General features: G+C 39.1%; 1 protein-coding gene across 1 annotated transcript in view; it reads left to right on the plus strand.

Moving 5' to 3' along the window:
- Window positions 1-11,479, plus strand: part of LOC137286333 (zinc finger protein aebp2-like) — a 52,902-nt gene extending 41,423 nt beyond the window's left edge. The window contains exons 2-5 of the mRNA XM_067818123.1: window positions 1,855-2,477; window positions 10,009-10,133; window positions 10,624-10,691; window positions 11,249-11,479. Of these exons, the coding sequence (XP_067674224.1) occupies window positions 1,855-2,477; window positions 10,009-10,133; window positions 10,624-10,691; window positions 11,249-11,396 (964 nt within the window). The 3' untranslated portion in view covers window positions 11,397-11,479. The remainder of the gene's footprint in view (window positions 1-1,854; window positions 2,478-10,008; window positions 10,134-10,623; window positions 10,692-11,248) is intronic.
- The last annotated feature ends 8,903 nt before the right edge of the window (window positions 11,480-20,382 follow it).

The following is a 20,382-nucleotide window of genomic DNA, read 5'->3' on the forward strand; positions in this document are numbered from 1 at the left end:
AGAGGAGGATCTTTGCCCATCACAGCTCTGACGTTGATTGCCGGCAGTTACCTGCTGGAGTTGTGGAAACAACTGCCCCATCTTGCATCACCAAACCACCACAGTCCAGGGCTGGTGACAGTATGTTTAGGATATCTTGGAAAGGTTGAAGGTTCTTTATTGCTGTTATTGAACTATAAATAGAAGAGTCTTTGTTCTTGTAATTTATTATTATAGTCCTAGAGATGTTTTGTGAGTCCTGTGGGTCTGTCACCATTGATATAAGGTGGCTTGAGTCTATGGGAGTAGGCGTAGCTCACTTGATCATGCAGAGGTGGTGTAGGATCAGAGGTGGATCTCCAAGTTTACGTTTTGTGTCTCATTGTTTTTATTCCCTCTCTGATATCAATGTACATGTGTCTCATTGTTTTTATTCTCTCTCTGATATCAATGTACATGTGTCTCATTGTTTTTATTCCCTCTCTGATATCAATGTACAAAAGAATCCCAACAATAGAGACTAGCACCTGTCAGATCTGTTTGTAAACCTTTCATAGTCTTAGTGCACTTGACTCTGGCACATGTGTACGTTGTAGCAGAAGGTGCAAAGGTACTGCACCATCACGGCCACAGACATCAAGCAGTGAGCAGCAGACTGTTTTCATGTAGGGCATTCATCTCTAACTCTTAGTAAATCTACAAATGTTATTTTGGACCAGTGAAGTACAGACAGGACCACTAATTACTGCCCACTCACTGGTGATCTAGTGGGATATTTGGAAAGGTGTCTAACACTGTAAATCTGTGTTGAAGTATTCAAATTACAAGGATATTAGCACCATGATCACCTCCTGGATCAGGCCTCAGAGTGAACATGTTTAATTGGGACATCCGACTTAAACTACAGCATGGTATCTCAGAGGTCCATGGCATCTTACCACCTCACTCACTCTACACTTGAAGCATTATTAGGTGATGTTTTCCAGGCCTGTGTAGCTTCAGGCTCAGTTGAGAACAGATTCATCTTCTCAAGGTGTACATCATTAGAAGCAAGATAGCCCTAATCATTATGCTATCTGAAGTATCACCTTCCTCTCCAGGGACAAGGTGATCCTTTGATGTCATCAAAAGTCTCCAGTGGCTGAATTGCACTTCAGGAACATAAAGACCAATCAGACCATCTCCAATTATTCCACCTTGTTAGATATCTGTAGTATTAATTCCATTTGCTACCCTAAGGGTCAGAAGTAACCGGGTTCATGAACAATGTTTATGCACTCATGCAAATATCCCACTCACCAGTGTATTGTTGACGTCATCCAGAAGACGTTATTGACGTCATTTGAATGTCATTTGGATGTACAGTTGGACTCGAGAACTGACACCATAACTGAAGTTGGTTGACATCGTTCAGCAGTTGTGGTGGGTCTGATCAGTGCTTGCCTCCAAAGGAGAGCTCGAACAGATTGGTAGTTCAGAAATGATTATATTTACATGTTTTGTGCTAACATGTGTACCATACTAATTTTACTGAACCCTTGTGAGAAGCCATGTTCTCAATTTCTCTTGGGTGGGACTGTAGGGTATCTCAGTGGATAAAGTGTTTCCTCATCCTGCCAAAGACTTGGGTTCGAAGTCCACTTCTGGTGTCCCCGTTGGTAATATTGCTAAAGCAGCATGAAAGTAAAGTCATTCATTCGTTGTCTTTGCTGATACATGAACTCTGACTTTTTCGTAAAATCAGCATGACACACATTTGTAAACAATTTACATAAATTGCATCCATGATGGTGATACAGTATGCTCATATTAATATCAAACTGTGTTTTTTTCGTTATTCTGTTATTCTAATATCTTAATTTCCTGTGTTTCCAGAATTAAGGATATAGAAGAGATCAAACTAGCTCATCTTGAGTTAGACACGTCCAGCCTTAAACATGAAGTGCCAAGTCCCAGTGAGCCGCCGTCTGCCCCATGTTCTGAGCAGGTCACCCCTGACACGTCAAGGTCATGCACGCCAAATCCGTTCCTTGCACCATCAGCAATCACCATCCCAAGCAATAAAGACTCACTTAACTGCAAAAACTGTAAAACAAAGGTTGAGGAAAAACAAATTCCATGCCGATGGAGAAACTGCTCAGTGAAAATCGACCCTAGTATAAACATGTTGGAGCATATACGACAGGTCCATGTAGATCCACAACAACAGAGTGAGACTTTCGTGTGCCTGTGGGATGGATGCAAGGTGTATAACAAGTCCTCCTGTTCCATGTCGTGGCTGTCTAGACATATTGTGTGCCACAGCGGACACAAACCCTTCAAGTGTATTGTGGAGGGGTGTGGGCAGAGGTTTACCACTCATGCAGGACTGGAGAGACATGTCAATAGTCATTTTAATACACTACCACAAGCCAATCAGAAGACGCAGAAACTTCGAGAAGACACACCAACCAAATTACTGCGGAAACGAAAGATAAAGAGAAGGCGGCCTCAAGGAAGTAAGTATCCAAGAAGGGAATGTTGCATATACATGACCTTCACTTTGGTCCAAGGACATGAACACAAACACATGCTGCGCATGCACACACGCTCACACGCACACGCACACACACACACACACACACACACACACACTCACACACACACACCATTTGAATATACTCACTTTCACCTTTTTGCAAGAAAGAAAATATGCAGCCAGTAATGTGACCTTCACCTTGTTTCTAGTAATGGAAAGTAGAGATACAAGACCTTCACCTGGTTTTAAGGAAGGGACTTTATGCATCAAGAACGTGATCGTCACCTTATTTTCATGACACAAAAACACATGGCCTTTACCTTGAGATGATCTTCACCCAGTTCTAGGAGTATGAGATTTCCTGTTGTGCCTTTAACAGTATTCCACCAACATCTCAGCAAGGAACAAAAACGGGCTTCACACATTGTGCCCTTTAGGCCTTGCTAGTGTTCTATTTTGTACCAGGCAGGTTTTTGTTTTTAAGACTTATTTGGTGCTGATCACCTTTGGTTGAGTGAACTATGCGTCTGCTCTGTGCATCGGCTCCAATAGATGTTTAATAAATGGTGCCTGCTGCTTTGCCTTACATATATAAAACAAGGGTTGGCCAGTATGTCAGTCAGTGTGTGCATTAATCTCAACTTCAAGACACCTCACCCATCATGAACAGCCTCATAAAAGTCCAAACAACCTATGTTGATGCAGGATTTAGTAAGATGCTTCTAGATGTATGCAGCTAGAAATCACTGTGAAGGAAGACTGTCTTTGCAACTGTGTAAGTGGCAGGGATGAAGACTGAGTTGTCAGTGGAAACATACTCCTGTCATGTTCCCACAGTTACCACATTTTTCAACAGTTGTTACCGTGGGGACAGGAACTGAATGAATGTACATGAAAATCTCTAGCCAATTGGCATGGACAGACAGGCTTCATGCAAGAGTTTCATATTGGTCATGACTGTCTACCATGGTCATTGACAGCCGTCCCAAATTTTAGCCTGAAGCCCAAGTAAATGAAAATTCTGTTTTATCGAGGTTCATAGCACCGGTATTATATATATATGGATCAGTTTAAGATTGTTTTCAATTTAGTTGATCATACAACATATCAGACATGTTAGAACTGATTTTCAGCACGCCATGCTTTTTGAAAGAGGCAGCTACTTGGATCAGGTGGTCATCCTGTTGATCACCAGATTGTCTGTTCCAGAGCTGATTATTTACATACACTCTCACACACTCACTCAGTCCAGGTAACTATTATGGAGAGTCAGCACAATGACCAGCAAGATAGTTGATATAATGTTTACTATATAGTTACCCATTGCTATCAAGTGTTGTAAACACACGTCCATATTTGTATTACCACAGATGTATAGAAAATACTGCATTGAAAGGTGGCATGTACATTTGTGAGGTCTAAGAATGATATGTCTCACATTATTCTGGGTCATGACTTCACCTGCCCATCTGTTAGTTCATTATCGTAGCATTACAAATCATTCATCAACATGGAAAGGTTGCCGCTATTCATTGATCTCCTTATTATCATGGTCCATGGCACTCGAGTTACACAGGTGAGAACACAGGTGAGGTTGGTGTGTCATTGTCCGATACAGGCTGCCTGATCTCCTGGCCCCCTCCCTGCAGAGATTATCAGTCCAAGTGAGGCGATCGCTGCAAGGTGTCAATTACACCTGTCTGTATGTGATGGATAGTTTTCTTCAGTACTACTTTGAAGAAACAAATTTCAAAATTTTTGTAATTATCAAGTTTTTTAACAAGCACAAAACTTTTCATTAGCAAGTTTTGACTGGTTATTATCTCATAAAGATCCAACAGGCTCCTGTTAGCTTGTTTTCATCAAGATGCAAGTAAAATACTGACATGTTAGTGTTCAATGAACTGTGCTGTTACAATCTGAAAGTAGACAGCATTACAAAGGATTTACCATAATAGCGTTATAATGAGGTAATTACAAGGTGGGTGGTATAATGAGGTCACCTGTCAGCAGGTGAGACTGCCAGTCAACACAGATAGACAAAAAACAAAGATATAAATAGCATTGACTGAGTCGCCTTAAATACTGTAGACCCAGACTTATTGGCCAGACTAACTGAAGCACATTTAGAAGGTAAAGAGAGGTTGTTTGCTAGGACCAGCTGAGAGAGTCTGTGGTATAGCATTGGTATCCCGCAGGAGGTTGACAAACATGTCATTATGGCTGATAGGTTTATGATTTACACCTGCCCGTCCGCTTATCTCATATGAGTAGTGATGGCAGAACATACCTTGATGTGATATGGGGTGGGCTAAGACAACTGAAGTCTTTGAAGTCATCAGCACTAATGTTATTTCCAGTTCAGGTGTACTGATTCTTTCAAACCAGAAGTTGATCATCTGAAAGAATTAGAGTTCTGCTTTTAAAAGTCAATGGCTGTCTCAGTGATTGAAATATATACTCTGCTATCTGTTTTATGTTTGTGGAAACTTCTTTCAATGTCATCACCCCAAAGAGCCGGGTTCGAGTCCCAACATGGGTACAATGTGTGAAGGCCATTTTTGGTGTCCCAAGAACCTTGATATTGCTTGACCAATGCTGAAAACTTTGTTAAACAATAAAGACACTCACTCACTTACTCACTCTCTCATTCACTGAGCTGGAGTGGAGGTGTAACAGACTGGTTAAATCCTCCACTTGTAAAGCTGAAGATTCAGTTTTCCACATAGGTGCAATATGTGAAACCCATTTCTGGTCTCCCACAGTGATATTACTGGAATATTGGTACAAGCCGTGTAAAACTATACTCAACACCCCTTCAATTTCCAGATAGCTTTATCTATGGTAGAGGCAGAATGATTTTAAATCTGCTTCTTTCCATTTAGCTTATGAATGGCCTCTGTGTGCTGATAAATTATCTGTTTTGTTTCCATCTGTGTGACCCTTGAAGATCTGGGTTAGTATTGATCTTCAGCAGCCCATCATTATCATAAGCAGTGATGTCATTGTATCCCATCTGTGTTGATCGATGCTCATCCTTTTGATCACTAGATTGTCTGGTCTAGATTATATTATTTACAGAATTCCAAAACGTAGCTGAAATGTTACTGAGTGCAGTATCAACCAACCATGTCGATGTTCATTAAGACAGTGGTATGCAGAGTCAAACAAATACTGATTCAATAAAAGTGATTTTAAAACTATGCCTCCACTTCACAAGTATAATTCTAGAGCTCTTATCCCCAAAGCAACTGTTTACAAGTGCAAGTGTAAGTGGTGTTTTGAAGTAAGAAGTAAGTGACACTTGATAATAACGTGTTGCCTCATGTTGATCAAGTGTCACCCACTGCTGAAGTCGGGCGCTGGAAATATAAACAACTTACCTTGCATTAATTCTAACACGCATAAGCAGTTAATTTTAGTTTGATCACACTGTTCACAGTTTTACTATCTTGTAACCTTAAGTTCTTCCTGTCTGAGCGTTTTAGTGAGAAGAGTTCGGCCCATTTTTAGCAACATTCAAGCTAACTTAGGGAGTGTACTTCAGAAATGGGTCTTTTTTTCCCATGTTGGGATTTGAACTCTGTCTTCAGTTAATAGGCAAACACTTTAACCTTAAGGCTACTGATGCTAAGTTATTATATTGGGTTTTGTTTATTTTTTTCAGGTACAAAGCCTCAATAATTCATTATAAAGGGAAAGAATATATATATAGATAGATTTTTCATTGAAGAGTGTTTTTCAAATATTTCAACGGCTGTACATATTAAAGTGTTTGTAAAGTAGGCCTTCCTTGTTAAATATCTAGTTGCCAAGACCTTTATGGGTGAATAACATCATAAACAAATCAAAAGTAGAAAGGGTCCATGATTTTAACATGTTTATTTTTTTTAATGTTGACCGAAATTGGAAAGGAAGCTGACTGGGGTGTCATGTTCTGTTCCTGTTCGGAAGCAATCGTGTGTGAAGTGTTAATGGAACATTGATTTTCTGAAATCTGACAACAGTTACATCCTATAGTAGTGATAATGAGCATGGCAGTCCTGTAGAGAAGGCAAGTCTTTCTGTTGTCCCATTCAGACAATATGTACAACCTTGTACTTTGTTGTACTTTGTGAACATTGCACCACACATGACATTTACTGGCTGTTTGAATTTCCAATGAAAGGCTATTTCCAGCCAAGATACTCTGCATATCACTCCCTTACTTAGGTCAGTATGACCTGTATTGTATTGATCATGTGACATATATAGAATATTGATGTTTATCACACAAGTTGAGAGGTTATTGTCACATTATACGGCTAGAACCATAATCCCTGCTGTTCATAATACTACACAGCCAGCTGTCACGGAGAGCTGTGTCCAAGGTCATCACCGTGCTCATACGCACACAGACGAATAAACCTCTCTTATTTATCAGCAATGTTTCAATTTGAAGTAAAGTTTCAGCATGATGGATATTTTCTCAGTATAATCACAATTAGTCTGTCCTTGTTCAGAACCTTTCTTTTGTGAAGGTTCATTTTCAATTTTCTGCCAGGCAGTTCAATGGAGTCTTTCACCAATCTCTCCTTTTGTGATGTATTCCTTCATTTTAATCTTTGGTCCATGGGTGGCCCAGTCATGTAGGATGTTAAGAGTTACATCCCTTGGGCATGCCAGGCACATATTATCAGATTTCCTGTAATTTGTTTTTGAATTTGTCAGCGACAAATCCATGTGAGTTTCACCAGTTTCTGGTAAAGTTTCACAAAAGTAGAAATTGTCTTTGATCTGCATCACTGTAAGCATACATGAGGTGATTAATCCTCACTCACTCACACTTAGTTATGACATTAACGTTAACCTGTCATTCAACTTCGTGAGTAACAGTGCTGTGTTGCCATGTTGGAGGCTCCACACCTTGATGAAGTCACATAATGACTGTCTAACCATGACACGCAGGATCAAAATGGTACTGTCATCACGTCTTTGAAGGGCATTTAGAAGTGAAATGCATAAGAATGACGATTTTATGGATATCAACTTCTTTATATGAGAACACAACGTTTCGGAGTTAATGCTTACTCCTTCATCAGGTCAGAATGAAGATTTTATGGATATCAACTTCTTTATATGAGAACACAACGTTTCGGAGTTAATGCTTACTCCTTCATCAGGTGATGAAAGGAGTAAGCATTAACTCCGAAACGTTGTGTTCTCATATAAAGAAGTTGATATCCATAAAATCTTCATTCGGTACCGTCATCCCTCGCCATAACGCGTTTCTTGGGGTCCACGGATGAACCCCCATGTTATAGTACCTATTACATAATGTGGAACAAAAGGGCAAGTAAAATCGTTTTTTCCAAGGACATAACAAAACTGCTATTTCATGTATTGTGCCCAGGCTGACAGGAAATGGATACATTTTCATATTTTCTTTCACTACAAACCTGTTTGTTGTAGCTGAATGATCATATGTCAACAAACTTTTTTTTTGCGGTAAAAATAGTGAGATGTCTCAAAGACACATCCATGACAGATCATATTTTATGTGCATAGAAACTACCCAGCAATACACTGAAGTGCAGTTGCATAGCCTTAGTTTTGAATCTAAATATACTACCCATCAAAAGTTTGCCCTCACTTGCATAAATGCAGACACGTGAACTTATATATTGTAAATAATCTAAGTAAACTCAGTCTCTGTGTATTTCGTTACACTCCACCACTGAGTCTAACCAAACCTAGTAGAAGGTCGCATCAGGTAGCTTTTGACCGACCAATGACCAATCAAACGCAAGACAGTTAAATAGATTTAACCAATCAGACAACTGCTACTATTTAGGGATCGGAGGGACTTTCAAAATATTCAGGTCACTGACACAGATCTCTCCACAAAGAAAAATCCGCATATAACACAGTTATTTGACCTGCAGTATATACGCTTTGGGGTTTCTGTTGACATGGTTACCATTAGCTAATATTTCCGCAAGATGACACCCTTAAATACTGTTCAAAACACTATTTTCACGACTGTTTACTCACCGTTGTCATGGTAGTACATACACCGTGTGCATCACCCATAAGCGAGCGTATGCTATATAGCATTCGGAATCATTCGGGTTCGAACCATTTCGAGATAAAAAGTTCAAAAGGTATGTGCGAATGACCACTTTCGCGATTTGGTAAGCTGTGTTCTGATTGGTCTGTCTCAAAGGTTACCTGACACAACCTCCCATAAGGTTTTGTTAGACTCAGTGATGGAGTGTAATGAAATACACTGAGACTAAGTGTACTTAGACTGATATTGTAAAACAAATTCGTAATGTTGGAAAGATTTTTGCCATGATGTGAAAAAATGATGAAACTGAATGAAAATTGTCAAATTCTTAACAAGGCTTTACATCAAAATGCCACTGTTTACATGCGTGATATATTAACAAGCTTTTCAGCAATTTGAAGCTTGATCTTCTAGCATCCCATCTACTAAAGGTTTGTAGTTGGTTTTCCCAAGTTAGTAGAGAAATTCATCTTCCACGTAACCGTGTGTTTGTGCATGCATGCGCGTGCACTTTAAGTCAGAGTAAGCTTTTGATGGTAGTGTATTTAAGATTTATAGAGCAATTAAAGTGGCACACTGCAGCAATTTATACTGAGGGGGACATAAAAGGATCACTTGTGAAATTAAATGGACAGAAAGATAAGGGAACACTTGTGCTTTCATGTGATCCCTTATTTTTTCCCCTCAGTATATTTCTCTTGGTAAGATAATAGTTGCAGATGCTACATTTTTCAGATCCCTGCAATAGGATTTGTTTCATGTTTTAACTGAATGACCAAGAGTTGATGTAGAGATGTCTACACAGCTGTGTACAATTCTGTATGTGAGATAGTTACACACGGTCTGTATGTGGGACAGTTACACACGGTCTGTATGTGGGACAGTTACACACTGTCTGTATGTGGGACAGTTACACACGGTCTGTATGTGGGACAGTTACACACTGTCTGTATGTGGGACAGTTACACACGGTCTGTATGTGGGACAGTTACACACGGTCTGTATATGAGACAGTTACACACAGTAATCTTAATCCCTGCATATAATACAATTCCTAGCAAAAACAAATTAACTGCATATATCTTCACTGATTAGCTTTCACGTATTCCTTCACACAAAGTGACATGATGTTGTTTTCTTACCACCACGAAAATAGTTTGATGACCTCTAACCTGTAGGTATGCCGACTGCCTTTTTTGGTCCATAAAATTCAGCTTACCTATGGTTGTATACGGCATGACTCTTTTTTGTGACACAGTCCTACCCAAATTAACCTGTATGATCTTGTGGGAGGCAGGAGATGCATCATCCAGATACCAAGACACTTCTTGCCCATCAATCAGACTCTTGGGATTATGGGTGAAGATATGCAAGATCATACCAATGTGATCGGCTGACTAATCAACTCATTGATGTAATCTGGACAACTTATTTATTTCTTCTCGCTTGTTTTTTCAAACAGCTCGAACTGGCGATTTCTTTGACAACTGCATCATGGCTCGACTGCAGCAGGAGTTAGAAGATCTCACCCAGCGCACTCAGCTAGACATCCTGGGACCGCCGCACTCTGTCACATTCCACAGTGCTGTAAGTAGGGGGACATGAGATGGAATAGAGTGGTGTGGGATGTGGAGGAGTAAGTGTATGTAGTGCTAGGAGGTGTTGAAGAGAAAGGGTCGTAGGAGCAGGGATTGTTGAGGGACAGGGGATATGGGGTGTAGGGGATGCAGACGGCAAGGGTTGTTGAAGGATAGAGGAGAATACAATAGAGCTATGGATACATGAGGGCAGGGGTTGTTGAGGGTGCGGGTACAGAATTTCAGGAGTTGTTTTGGGGAGAGAGATACGTAACTTGGTAGAGAATGCTGGTGAAATCAAAGGATATCTTACAAAGATATATAAAGAAATTAGTTTGCCTTCAAACAGCATCACAGTGACAACGGGTGTAAGTATGGACTAACACTTTGCTCATCTGCTTGTGTCTGAAAGTGTCCTGCTGCTTGGGAGAAAACCATGTACTATGGACAAGAGGTATGAACGTCTCTTGTGTGTTATCACTGACTTATGATTGTTGCAGGTCATCGCAAAGCGAACTGAAGAATCAGGAAAAATCAAAGTATTACTCCACTGGACCCCAGAGGACATGTGAGTACAGATTTTATACTGTCTAAAGAGTAAATGTTATGTACTGGATAGAGAGTAAATGCTATGTTGGGGTAGAGAGAACATGGCAGTATATACTGGGTAGTATATGTGATGGAAATAGTTCAGATGGTTCCTGAAATTGATTGATGGTCTCCCTAACTTCCTGATGTATTGATGAGATTATCTAGCCTGATGCGAGACATAACTGTGGGTTCACCTGCATAAGAGGATGGTCTCCCCTGTCCCAGCTTGATCACAGCACTGACAGATCTACCCTTCAGAGTATATAGAGTGGTTCTCCCCACTCATAGGGTGAAAGTGATTGAAATGCATTTTGATTAATTACTTCTGATGTTCTTCAAGAAGTCTTTCAACATATGCTTGTAGTTTTAGATTTCAATTTTATTCGCTTTTCTCCTTGAATGAGAGCTTATTAACATTCTTTTAGAACATTCAGTAGGCATTCGATAGTTTTTGAGTGTTACACGTAATAGATCATCAGCATATTGAAAATTATGACATGAATATATATCTAGTATATATATGTTTTGTTTCAGTTTGCCAGATGTATGGGTGCCTGAATCTCAAGTCAGCGAACAGTCACAAAGAGTCATTCCACTTACTCAGCTACCTCGAGACTCTGCCGCCAACCTCCACCCCTCTCTCTACAGGCACCATAGGTTCCGCAAACATCGCCGAAAATAATACCTTCCCAGCATGCAACAGTGCAATTACCCAACTACGTACATGTGTGAAAGAGTGTGTGAGCTTGTATGGAAACTGTTCGTCTTGTTATTGTTGTTCTTGACACACGTTTCAGAACCAGTAGCGTGTGTTCAATGTGTTTTCATGTCATTGTTTAGTGCTTTTAGCTTTTTGCAATGTTTAGTTGTTAAAGTCTTGTGTTATCAATGTTTTACCAACGGTTTTCCAGAAGTCCTTCTCACCAGTTCAAGAGCTCAGTGTTGGATTGATTGTCAGTGTATTGTTAGTTGATTTTTATATTCATTTTAATCAACTTGTATGATGATTCATGGATGAGTCCTTACGTATTATTTATTATTTTAAATTAGAACTATTGAATATAGAAGTTTAGGTACTGCATTTCATGTGAGCCCTAAATGTCGAACAAAACACTATGTATATCATGTTAAGTAACCTTTGTTTTGTGTAGACACCATTTTGTCTTATTTGTTTACATTTCATTTATTAATTGACTCAAAATGTCAAACCCTGTCTGTGGTAAGGTAGACGTACAACACCATGAATCAACCATTGTACAAATAATGTATCCAGAAGAGGGGAACAATGTTTTTGTAAGGAAACACCATTTTTTATACTGTAATATTTTTATGACCTCTCTTCCGCCCAAATACTGTGAATTCCATTAAATTACACGCATTTTCTAAATATCATTGTTGCACCTGAAATTTGCCAACAGCTTGAAACAGCACACAACTAGTCTTGTGGAAAGCGTTGTCAAGGTGATATCCTGAATGCCTGGGTTGATGATCCTCACTTGTCTCATTGGAACTCACCGCCAATCAACCAAAAAACTTTGTTTTTCTGTGTACCTCATGAATCTTCATACTGTTAACTTGAAAAACCATCAACACAAGAAGGAAGCTGGTCAGTGAGACTGTGTTGTGGTATATTGTTGTCTGTTCTGAGCGGTTCTCAACTGTACAGACCCTGTAGGATTTACTGTTGGGTGTAAGGCATTGTGGCACAATTTCAGACAAGACAACAGTTTTACAAGATTGGCTTCAAACTTTCATCCATACCCTCAACACTCATGCGGTAAACTTCACCAAGATGATCCAGCAATGTTTTCCTAAAGAATTGTCGAAATGTCTCCATTCTGTTAGTATCCATGGCAACATTTTTTAAAAGTATCTTATTCTCAATGATACTCCAAAAGACTAACATATAATGCTTTGCAAAATTGAAACCAATCAATACTTTCATATCGATTAAGTTAATCTGTCATGAAGTGCCAAAAATGTAAAGTAAAAGTGTAGATTTGAATTCTCCATAGTTCTCTTAAACGTTTTAACCTGAATCTTGGACTCAGTTTATGCAGGCATTTCTGGACTTTTCGATAGCTGTCAAACTTCTTGTTTTACTGTTAGTTTTTGATAGTCATCTTTTCTTACACAATGTCTAAATTATCTTCAAGCAGCCACTGTGAATCAAGGCTCCATTAAAGTAATTAAGGGATCTACCTGGGCAGGTGAACTGTTTTGATGGTGTAATGTAAATATGAATAACACAGGTCTCAGAGTTTTTTTGTCTTAATTGAGAAATACACTGTCGTTGGGCTGTAATGCTGATCCACACAGTGCCTGAGAGCTCAGAATATTTATTTTTAGTCTTATGTCAACAGGTGTCCTAGTTGTAGGCGTCTCCGTGTAGAACTATCACAGTGGTAATCCATGGTGTCCTTTATAATTGTGAACTGAACCAGTGGTTGATGAGTTTCATGTATATATGAAAACTATATTGTGTACAGATAACCTGGTTTTATTTTAAAGAAAGTAAATAGATGTTGTCATCAGTGCCTATGGTGTCAATGCAGAACATGACTTAAGCTGAAAGCCAATTTGCAGATAAGTTGTAAAAAACTAATTCATATTAGCCTTAAATAATCAATCTCACTTCATAGAAACGATATTGCTAAATAATCATGACCGATGTTTCATCTTACTTGATGTTCCGCGTGGACACCTATTCCCAGCTATATTAAGTATAGCCTACTTGTATATACCCAGGACGGACAAGGTGACGAAGGTCTGCCGTGTCTGTAGACTTGTTTGTGTCCTCACAGCTGATAAGCATTTAAGTGGGTAAAGTTAAGGATGTTACTACAATGATTTCATTTATATATCAGCTATATATCCAGCTGTGTTGTAAAGAAGTTTGTGTTTTTTAAGATTTGATTACACGGACTCTTCTGTAACTTCTCAAAGTTTGCACGTAATTTATCTCACGGTCGGACTTTGTTGTTTTGCTCTTCCTGTTCGTCTTGCTGATTAGAACTGCTGAGTTACGGATGTTACAGAGTTGGGAGTATGCCAACATGCCTGCTGTCAACCAAAGTCTCCCCCTTAGTGGTATGACATCCTCTGTTTTCCAGGGAATCAAGGGTATTTATCAGAATAGCATTGAGGTAAAACGCCCTGGGTTACCGAGAATGGTCTGATGTCACCCCCACTCAACCAGATCTGTCCTTAATACTGTGGATGGTCTGATGACTGTCTCCCCCAGTCAACCAGATCTGCCCTTAATACTGAGGATTGTCTAATGACTGTCACCCCCAGTCAACCAGATCTGCCCTGCATGGGAATGTGTCATTTCTTGTCTTTCATTTTGGGGTAAATGGACCTTGTAGCGTGGGTGACATGTAGTTAAACATAGATAATCACATTCATGATTCCATTGATCATGCACCATTTTCAAACAAATGAGGGATAGAAAAATGTCCATTCTTTAGTCAAACCCAAAATATGTTTCAGTGGTTTCGGTCTTTCACCACATGATGACTGGACAGCTCTTTATCACTGACGTGTTGTTTTGTGTTGAAGGAGTAATGCCATTTTCTGTGCAACAAATGTTTTCATACACGCAATTTTCTAGAATTGGCAATCAAGTGTCTAAAGCACCAATATTCATTGCATAGAATTGCACCCTTTAGTATTGTCAGAAAACATTGTGCATTTTAATCCTACTCTGGCTTGATGATGTTTCTAGATCTGGCAGTATTGCCTGAGTCCAGGGCACTCACTCACATTAACTCACAGGACTCGGTCAACAGTCCTGTACTATTTGACTTGGTGTAGTCTGGGTGTTAGTTGAGACATTTCTTATATTTATACACATGTTGTGAAAATGTTGGGTTGGACACAACATATTGCACAAATAGTGATATCAGATAAAAAAATTTCCTCACACACTTCAACCAGTTAAACACCATAGTCAGCCATTTCAACACTGCAGACAACCACTTTAACACCACTCTCAGCTGTTTCCTCATTGCAGTAAAACATTTGAATACTGCAGTCAACCGTTTGCACATTGCAGTCAACCATTACCACATCACAATCAATCATTTCTATACCAAAGTCAAACGTTCTTGGAAAAGAGGCATGTTCATTTTGTTTGGGTAGATGAAAAGAACATTACACATGTAATGAAATATCCTTTCACCACATGGAAACAAATTTTCTGAACTGATGACCGTTTTGATTAACAAAAACACCTCGTTTGTGTGGGTGTAGTGAATATAGATACTGCTCAGTTAATACCTCATACCTCAGATGATGTAACTGTGTAATGATCATATTGTTGCTGAGTAAAGAGCAATACTGACCACATCAGCTGAGTGGGGGACAGAACAACAACCAGTCGTCATACAGCTTAGCTTTTTAGGTTGGCACCAGTGCTGATATTTCCCTGGAAACTAAAATTAATAAATAATCTTCACTTGCTGATTTCCATTTAATTGAATGCTTGTGTGATTCATTTTTGTTTGTGTAATTTGTTAGTGATGGAGCACGAAATTAGAAAGAGGTTTGCAAGCCAACGTCGACTTTGAATAAATACCAGCTTGATTTTGTATGCTGCACCATGAGTTCAGACCACTTGTTTGTCATTACATCAATCATGAATTATTTGTGGATGAAATGAGACCAAAACCAAATTGACAGTAATTGTCATATATCTTTCTATCTATGCAAATTGCCATTCTATAAAGTATCTTGTCATGGGTTTAGCCTCGTCTGTTACTGTTCAGTATTAAAGATTGTGTTAGATTGTCCAGTAAACTCCCTGGTCAACTTGGTAAATGAGAATTTTAATCATCCCATAGAAACACGTCTCCAAAGGTTGGCTCTGCAGGAAACTAGTCAACCAATGTTGAGAAATGTATGCACATTTTTAACTGCACTTCTTTTCTATATTCCCTGTTACTGCTTTATTGTCTACACTAAGATGAACAAGATATGATTTGTTTATTAGAATGGTCTAAATGTTCATATATCATGAAGGGTAATTCTGTTCTATGGATATGGAACTGGAAGGTCTGTCCCTGTGTAATCTGTCTGCATAATGTTACCAGTCATAATGCACCTACCTGGGGAACTGGGTAGCTTTAATGTGTGGCTGTCGACCCCACCACTACAAGACCTCCGCAATATTCTCCTCCTACCCATTCATCTGTTACGCCAGTTTTAGTGTACACCAGTTTTGTATAATGATTCTTTGTGTAGTACTACTGTGTTTTGAAGAGGGTGTTTATGTTGTTCAAGAGTTCTGATAAACGCCCATTCTTTTTATAACAAAACCATGTCCATTTTTTAAAAGAGTTGGGCACAATAAGCAGTTGATAAAGTTTGTTGAATATTGTCTGAATATTGTGTTTTTAGTCAGTGGCTTAATATTGTTGTTGAAACATAAATACTATACCGGCGTTTCTTTTCCAGAACTGCTCATATGTTATGACATAGTTACTTCAGTAAGTTTTGTTTATCTGATGCACAGCAAAGACTACTAACATGTCCAGAGGAGAGAGGTAGATCTGGACCAGACTCACCAACCCTTCATAGACTTGCTCTTATGTAGTAGGAACATGGTGGTCTTGTTATCCAGTGTACAGACTTGTGTCATGAGAACCTTCCCACGTACACACATGAACTGGGAGGAAGATCGCTAACTGTAATTCTTCATAGCAAAAGTAATTTACACCATTTTCCTCCCACCATTGTTGTCATGCCAGCACATTCAAACAGTGATATCCATTTGAGCGCATTGGCATGTTCATCAGTTGCAGGTTTGTTGACATGTCCATGGACTGATATCAGTTGTGGGATTGTTGGCATGTCCTTGGACTGATATCAGTTGTGGGATTGTTGGCATATCCATGGACTGATATCAGTTTAGCCTGTCCAGAAACTGAAATCAGTATTTGGCATGTTCTCCATATTAATTGTTGGCATGATAACATGATGATATTGGTGAGATGGTGAAATAATGCTATCAAAAATGGACATTTTGGGGTCTTCACAGAACCATATTACTGATGGTTATGGACTTTTTGGCATGTTTGTATCACCTGACCTTAATTGAAACAACTGCAGATGTAGAGTAATGAATCTTTATTTTGCTTTAATGGCTACATATATATCCCAGCGGGGAATACCTTTTTGGGAACTTGCCAGCTGGGATGGCCACTGAAAGTAAAAATAGGATGAAGCCGAGTGTACATAGTTACAATGTTTTATATGGTAGATATTTCGTTGTATTCACTGGTCAAAATACCCTCCTGTTGTTCTGTCTGGACTTTTTCTGGTAGTTTATGAAAAGTTGAAAACATTATTTCTGGTGAACTTTATTATATTTTAAGTCCTTACAAAGAATGTTTGGATTTTCCAATGTTGCACAAATGGAGTAGGTGCCACCCCTGGCCTCTCTGTTATGTTACTGTGTATCTGTACAGATCTGTTGACGTCACGTCATTGTACACAACTCTTTCACAAACTCAGTGAGGGCAGTATATTCAAGTGGACATTTTTATGGATATACCTTGTGCTGTTTTTCATGGAATTGTAAAAAATAGGTATATGTGCCTGATGAACAGTGCATGTGGATATTCTAGAACTGCCAAATAATGTTACAGCTTTATTGTTCGTGTCAGGATCCAAATGTAACTACAAGGGTTAACACAGGGTTTTTTATCATAAGGGAGTTATTTATCTAAGGGTTAATTCACTCTAAAACCACAGCAATGATTTCCTTTCATTTTGAAAACTTATTTGTTTATTTCTAAGTTGGTGAAATGATGGTTTGTAATGCTGCTGAAAGACTTGTTTCAGTATCCAGTTGTCTTTATGAAAGCAAACACCATATTGTCACTCTTTTAAATGGAGTTCTCTGTGCTAGTAACTGCTTAGAGCTGTTATCACTCCATGTGACAGGTGATATGGACTTCATGTCGATGAAAATCAGTGTTGATACTATACCAAGATACCAAGGACATGGAAACATCCAGTGACATTAGCAATCAATGATTAGTGCCATGATTCCGAACCAGTTCTGAGTTCTTCTATTTGGCTTCAAATTGGAGTTGAATTATTTGAACATTAACATCTCATTCCGCATGCTTACATGATTTTCTGGACCGGTAGTTAAGAAAAGTCAGCTTTCTAAAGCTGAGTGTGATGTACATTTGGAGTCATAATACCTGTCTTGGTTAACTGTACAAAACTGATGACAGTTGGAAGTCCAGTGTAATCAGTCCAGTTTAACAAAGACAATGTCTCATGTCCTTTATTCTGTACAGACATATAGAGTCACAGCCACACTGCTACGTCCTGACTTAAATCATTCATTGGTTTACAACCTTCTTGGACTGTTGCCATGTACACAGCTACAGTCCAAGGCCTTGTTCCTCAAAGAAACTGTAGTGCTATGACAGTCGTTAGTCTATGTTAGACTATAGGAGTTACTGTCTCCTTAGCAGTACAATCTCATTGTGGAATATAGCCGTGGGCCCCATTCCTCAAATTTATTGCAGTGCTATGACAATCGTAAGTCAGTTTTAATGTATTGGAATTACGATCATCTTAGCGCTTTGAGGACCAGGGTCTAGACCTTCAGAACAATATCTCATCAACACAGAGGTTCTTGTATGGATCTGTGGCATCAACCGACTCAAGGAATATTGAGTTCATTGAGCAATACAGAGTTCATTGACGATTACTGCTTACAAAAAACATGTCAACTGATGTTCTTTTTTAAAATTGTTCTCCATCATGTTAGCGATTCAGACTCAGCACTGTATTTTGTCTTTGAAAATCTCTAGCAGTTAGTTTGGTAGACCCTGTTGTGTTAAATGTCACTTAGGGACATGACACACATGTAGGTGCTCCCACCTGGTGGTGCATGTGCCTGCCTGCAACATCTCTATCAGAAATTGTAGGATTACGTGTAGTCAATTCCCAGAACACCAACTGCACAATAAATCAGATGAAATGCAGATACTTCACCAACTTACCCTTGATGAACGAAACTGTTTCTTTTTTTTTCTTTTTTTTGTCAGACTTTCTATTTTTTCACCCCTTGGTTAAACCATTTTGAAGGTGGTATAATGATGGAACTGTTTTCGATGTTGGTGTTTCAGTGCCTGTGCCTGGATGTATGTGAAGCATGGATGAACACCATTAGCATCTCGATCTCATTGTAGATAGTACACACTACCATGACTGGGAGTGCCTGTCTTGTCACACCACATTGTTTTCTATACTGAGTATGTCAATGTTGTCCTCATAATGCCTTGGCCATACAACAGCTTGCTTCGAGGGACACACCTCCGTCACTGTCAGTCCATCACAGTCAGCCTGTCAAACTTGTTCTGGTAGCTTATGAAGAAGTTGGACAAATGTTGGGGTCATCACCATCAGGTGCTTGACAGATTCCGATCTGTATTCCATACCTGCTGTTTGCATACTGAGTAATGTCCTCAGTATTTCTGTAATGATTCCCAGGCTTCTAATGAAGAAATATAATAATGTTGCAGAAACGTCCAAACTGAATGTCAGATATGTTCTGAGAATCTTAAAATTAGTTCAGAGTTATTAGAGAAAGAGACATTGAAACCAGGGGTATCGGAACAAACACTTTGGCTGCAGGGCTACTGTATCCCTTTTCAATAGAATCCAAGTATTGATACAGTGTCCCATTTTAGCGTTACTGTATTTGGTTTTGTGCAGGACTATGATGGCTGTATGTTGTGTAACTATCATGGGTGTGTGACTCCCAGAAGCAGCGTTGTTGTTGAGGTCATGCGACCATGCATCATACACAAATCCACCAATCGTGTGACACCATATCCATCAGGTTGCACTTCCATATTTATTTTTTCATTGCTGTGTACGTATCAATTTGGTGAAGACTTGGAAACATATTCTCTTGTTTCGAGTTATTTATGAAGCAACGGTAGCTAGCGTTGTATAGATAGTTTTGTAAAAATAAACACTTACAGTTGAAATTGTTTGTTTTGTGTTTATTAAATGATCATCTTCATTTGCTTAGCTTGCATCATATGTCTACAAAAGGTGCTGTGTTGGTGATTATCAGTTTACAGCTGTATACACTTATACTGTGTTGAAGGAAGGCGGTATTTACACCTGAAGTACACACTCGCCTAATAGTTGTTCAGAGGAAAGCAGTATCCTACTCCTTACTGCCAGCTGATTGCAATAGGAGACGCTCGTACTGAATTTCAGTGTTGAAGTGGGTTTTCAATAGACTTTTCTGTGTTTATTTGAATTCATAGGCCAGTTTTGCGTTCTAGATCATGAATTTCATGCGAGTAAATCTACAGGTAACCTGGCTGAACACTGAAACCACACCACATCTACATGTGTCTTTGATGTAAGTCATGAAAATTTATGACACAAACCAGAGTGCCTAACAAAACTGACTGACAAAGAAACATTACTCAACAGATAATTTCTTCAGAGATGATTAGGGCAATGACTATTTCAATTAGATGTGGTTATTGTGACATGAAACCACAGATAGGCCAGTCAGGAGCCAGTATTTTCCAAATCTTGGAAGAATGTTGGGAGAGGTTCCCCAGTATCATCTTCCGAAAGAAGGAACTTGTGCCGTACAACACAAAGCAAAGATGACG

Source organism: Haliotis asinina, chromosome 6 (genome assembly GCF_037392515.1).
Source record: "Haliotis asinina isolate JCU_RB_2024 chromosome 6, JCU_Hal_asi_v2, whole genome shotgun sequence".
In the NCBI taxonomy this organism is placed as follows: domain Eukaryota; kingdom Metazoa; phylum Mollusca; class Gastropoda; order Lepetellida; family Haliotidae; genus Haliotis; species Haliotis asinina.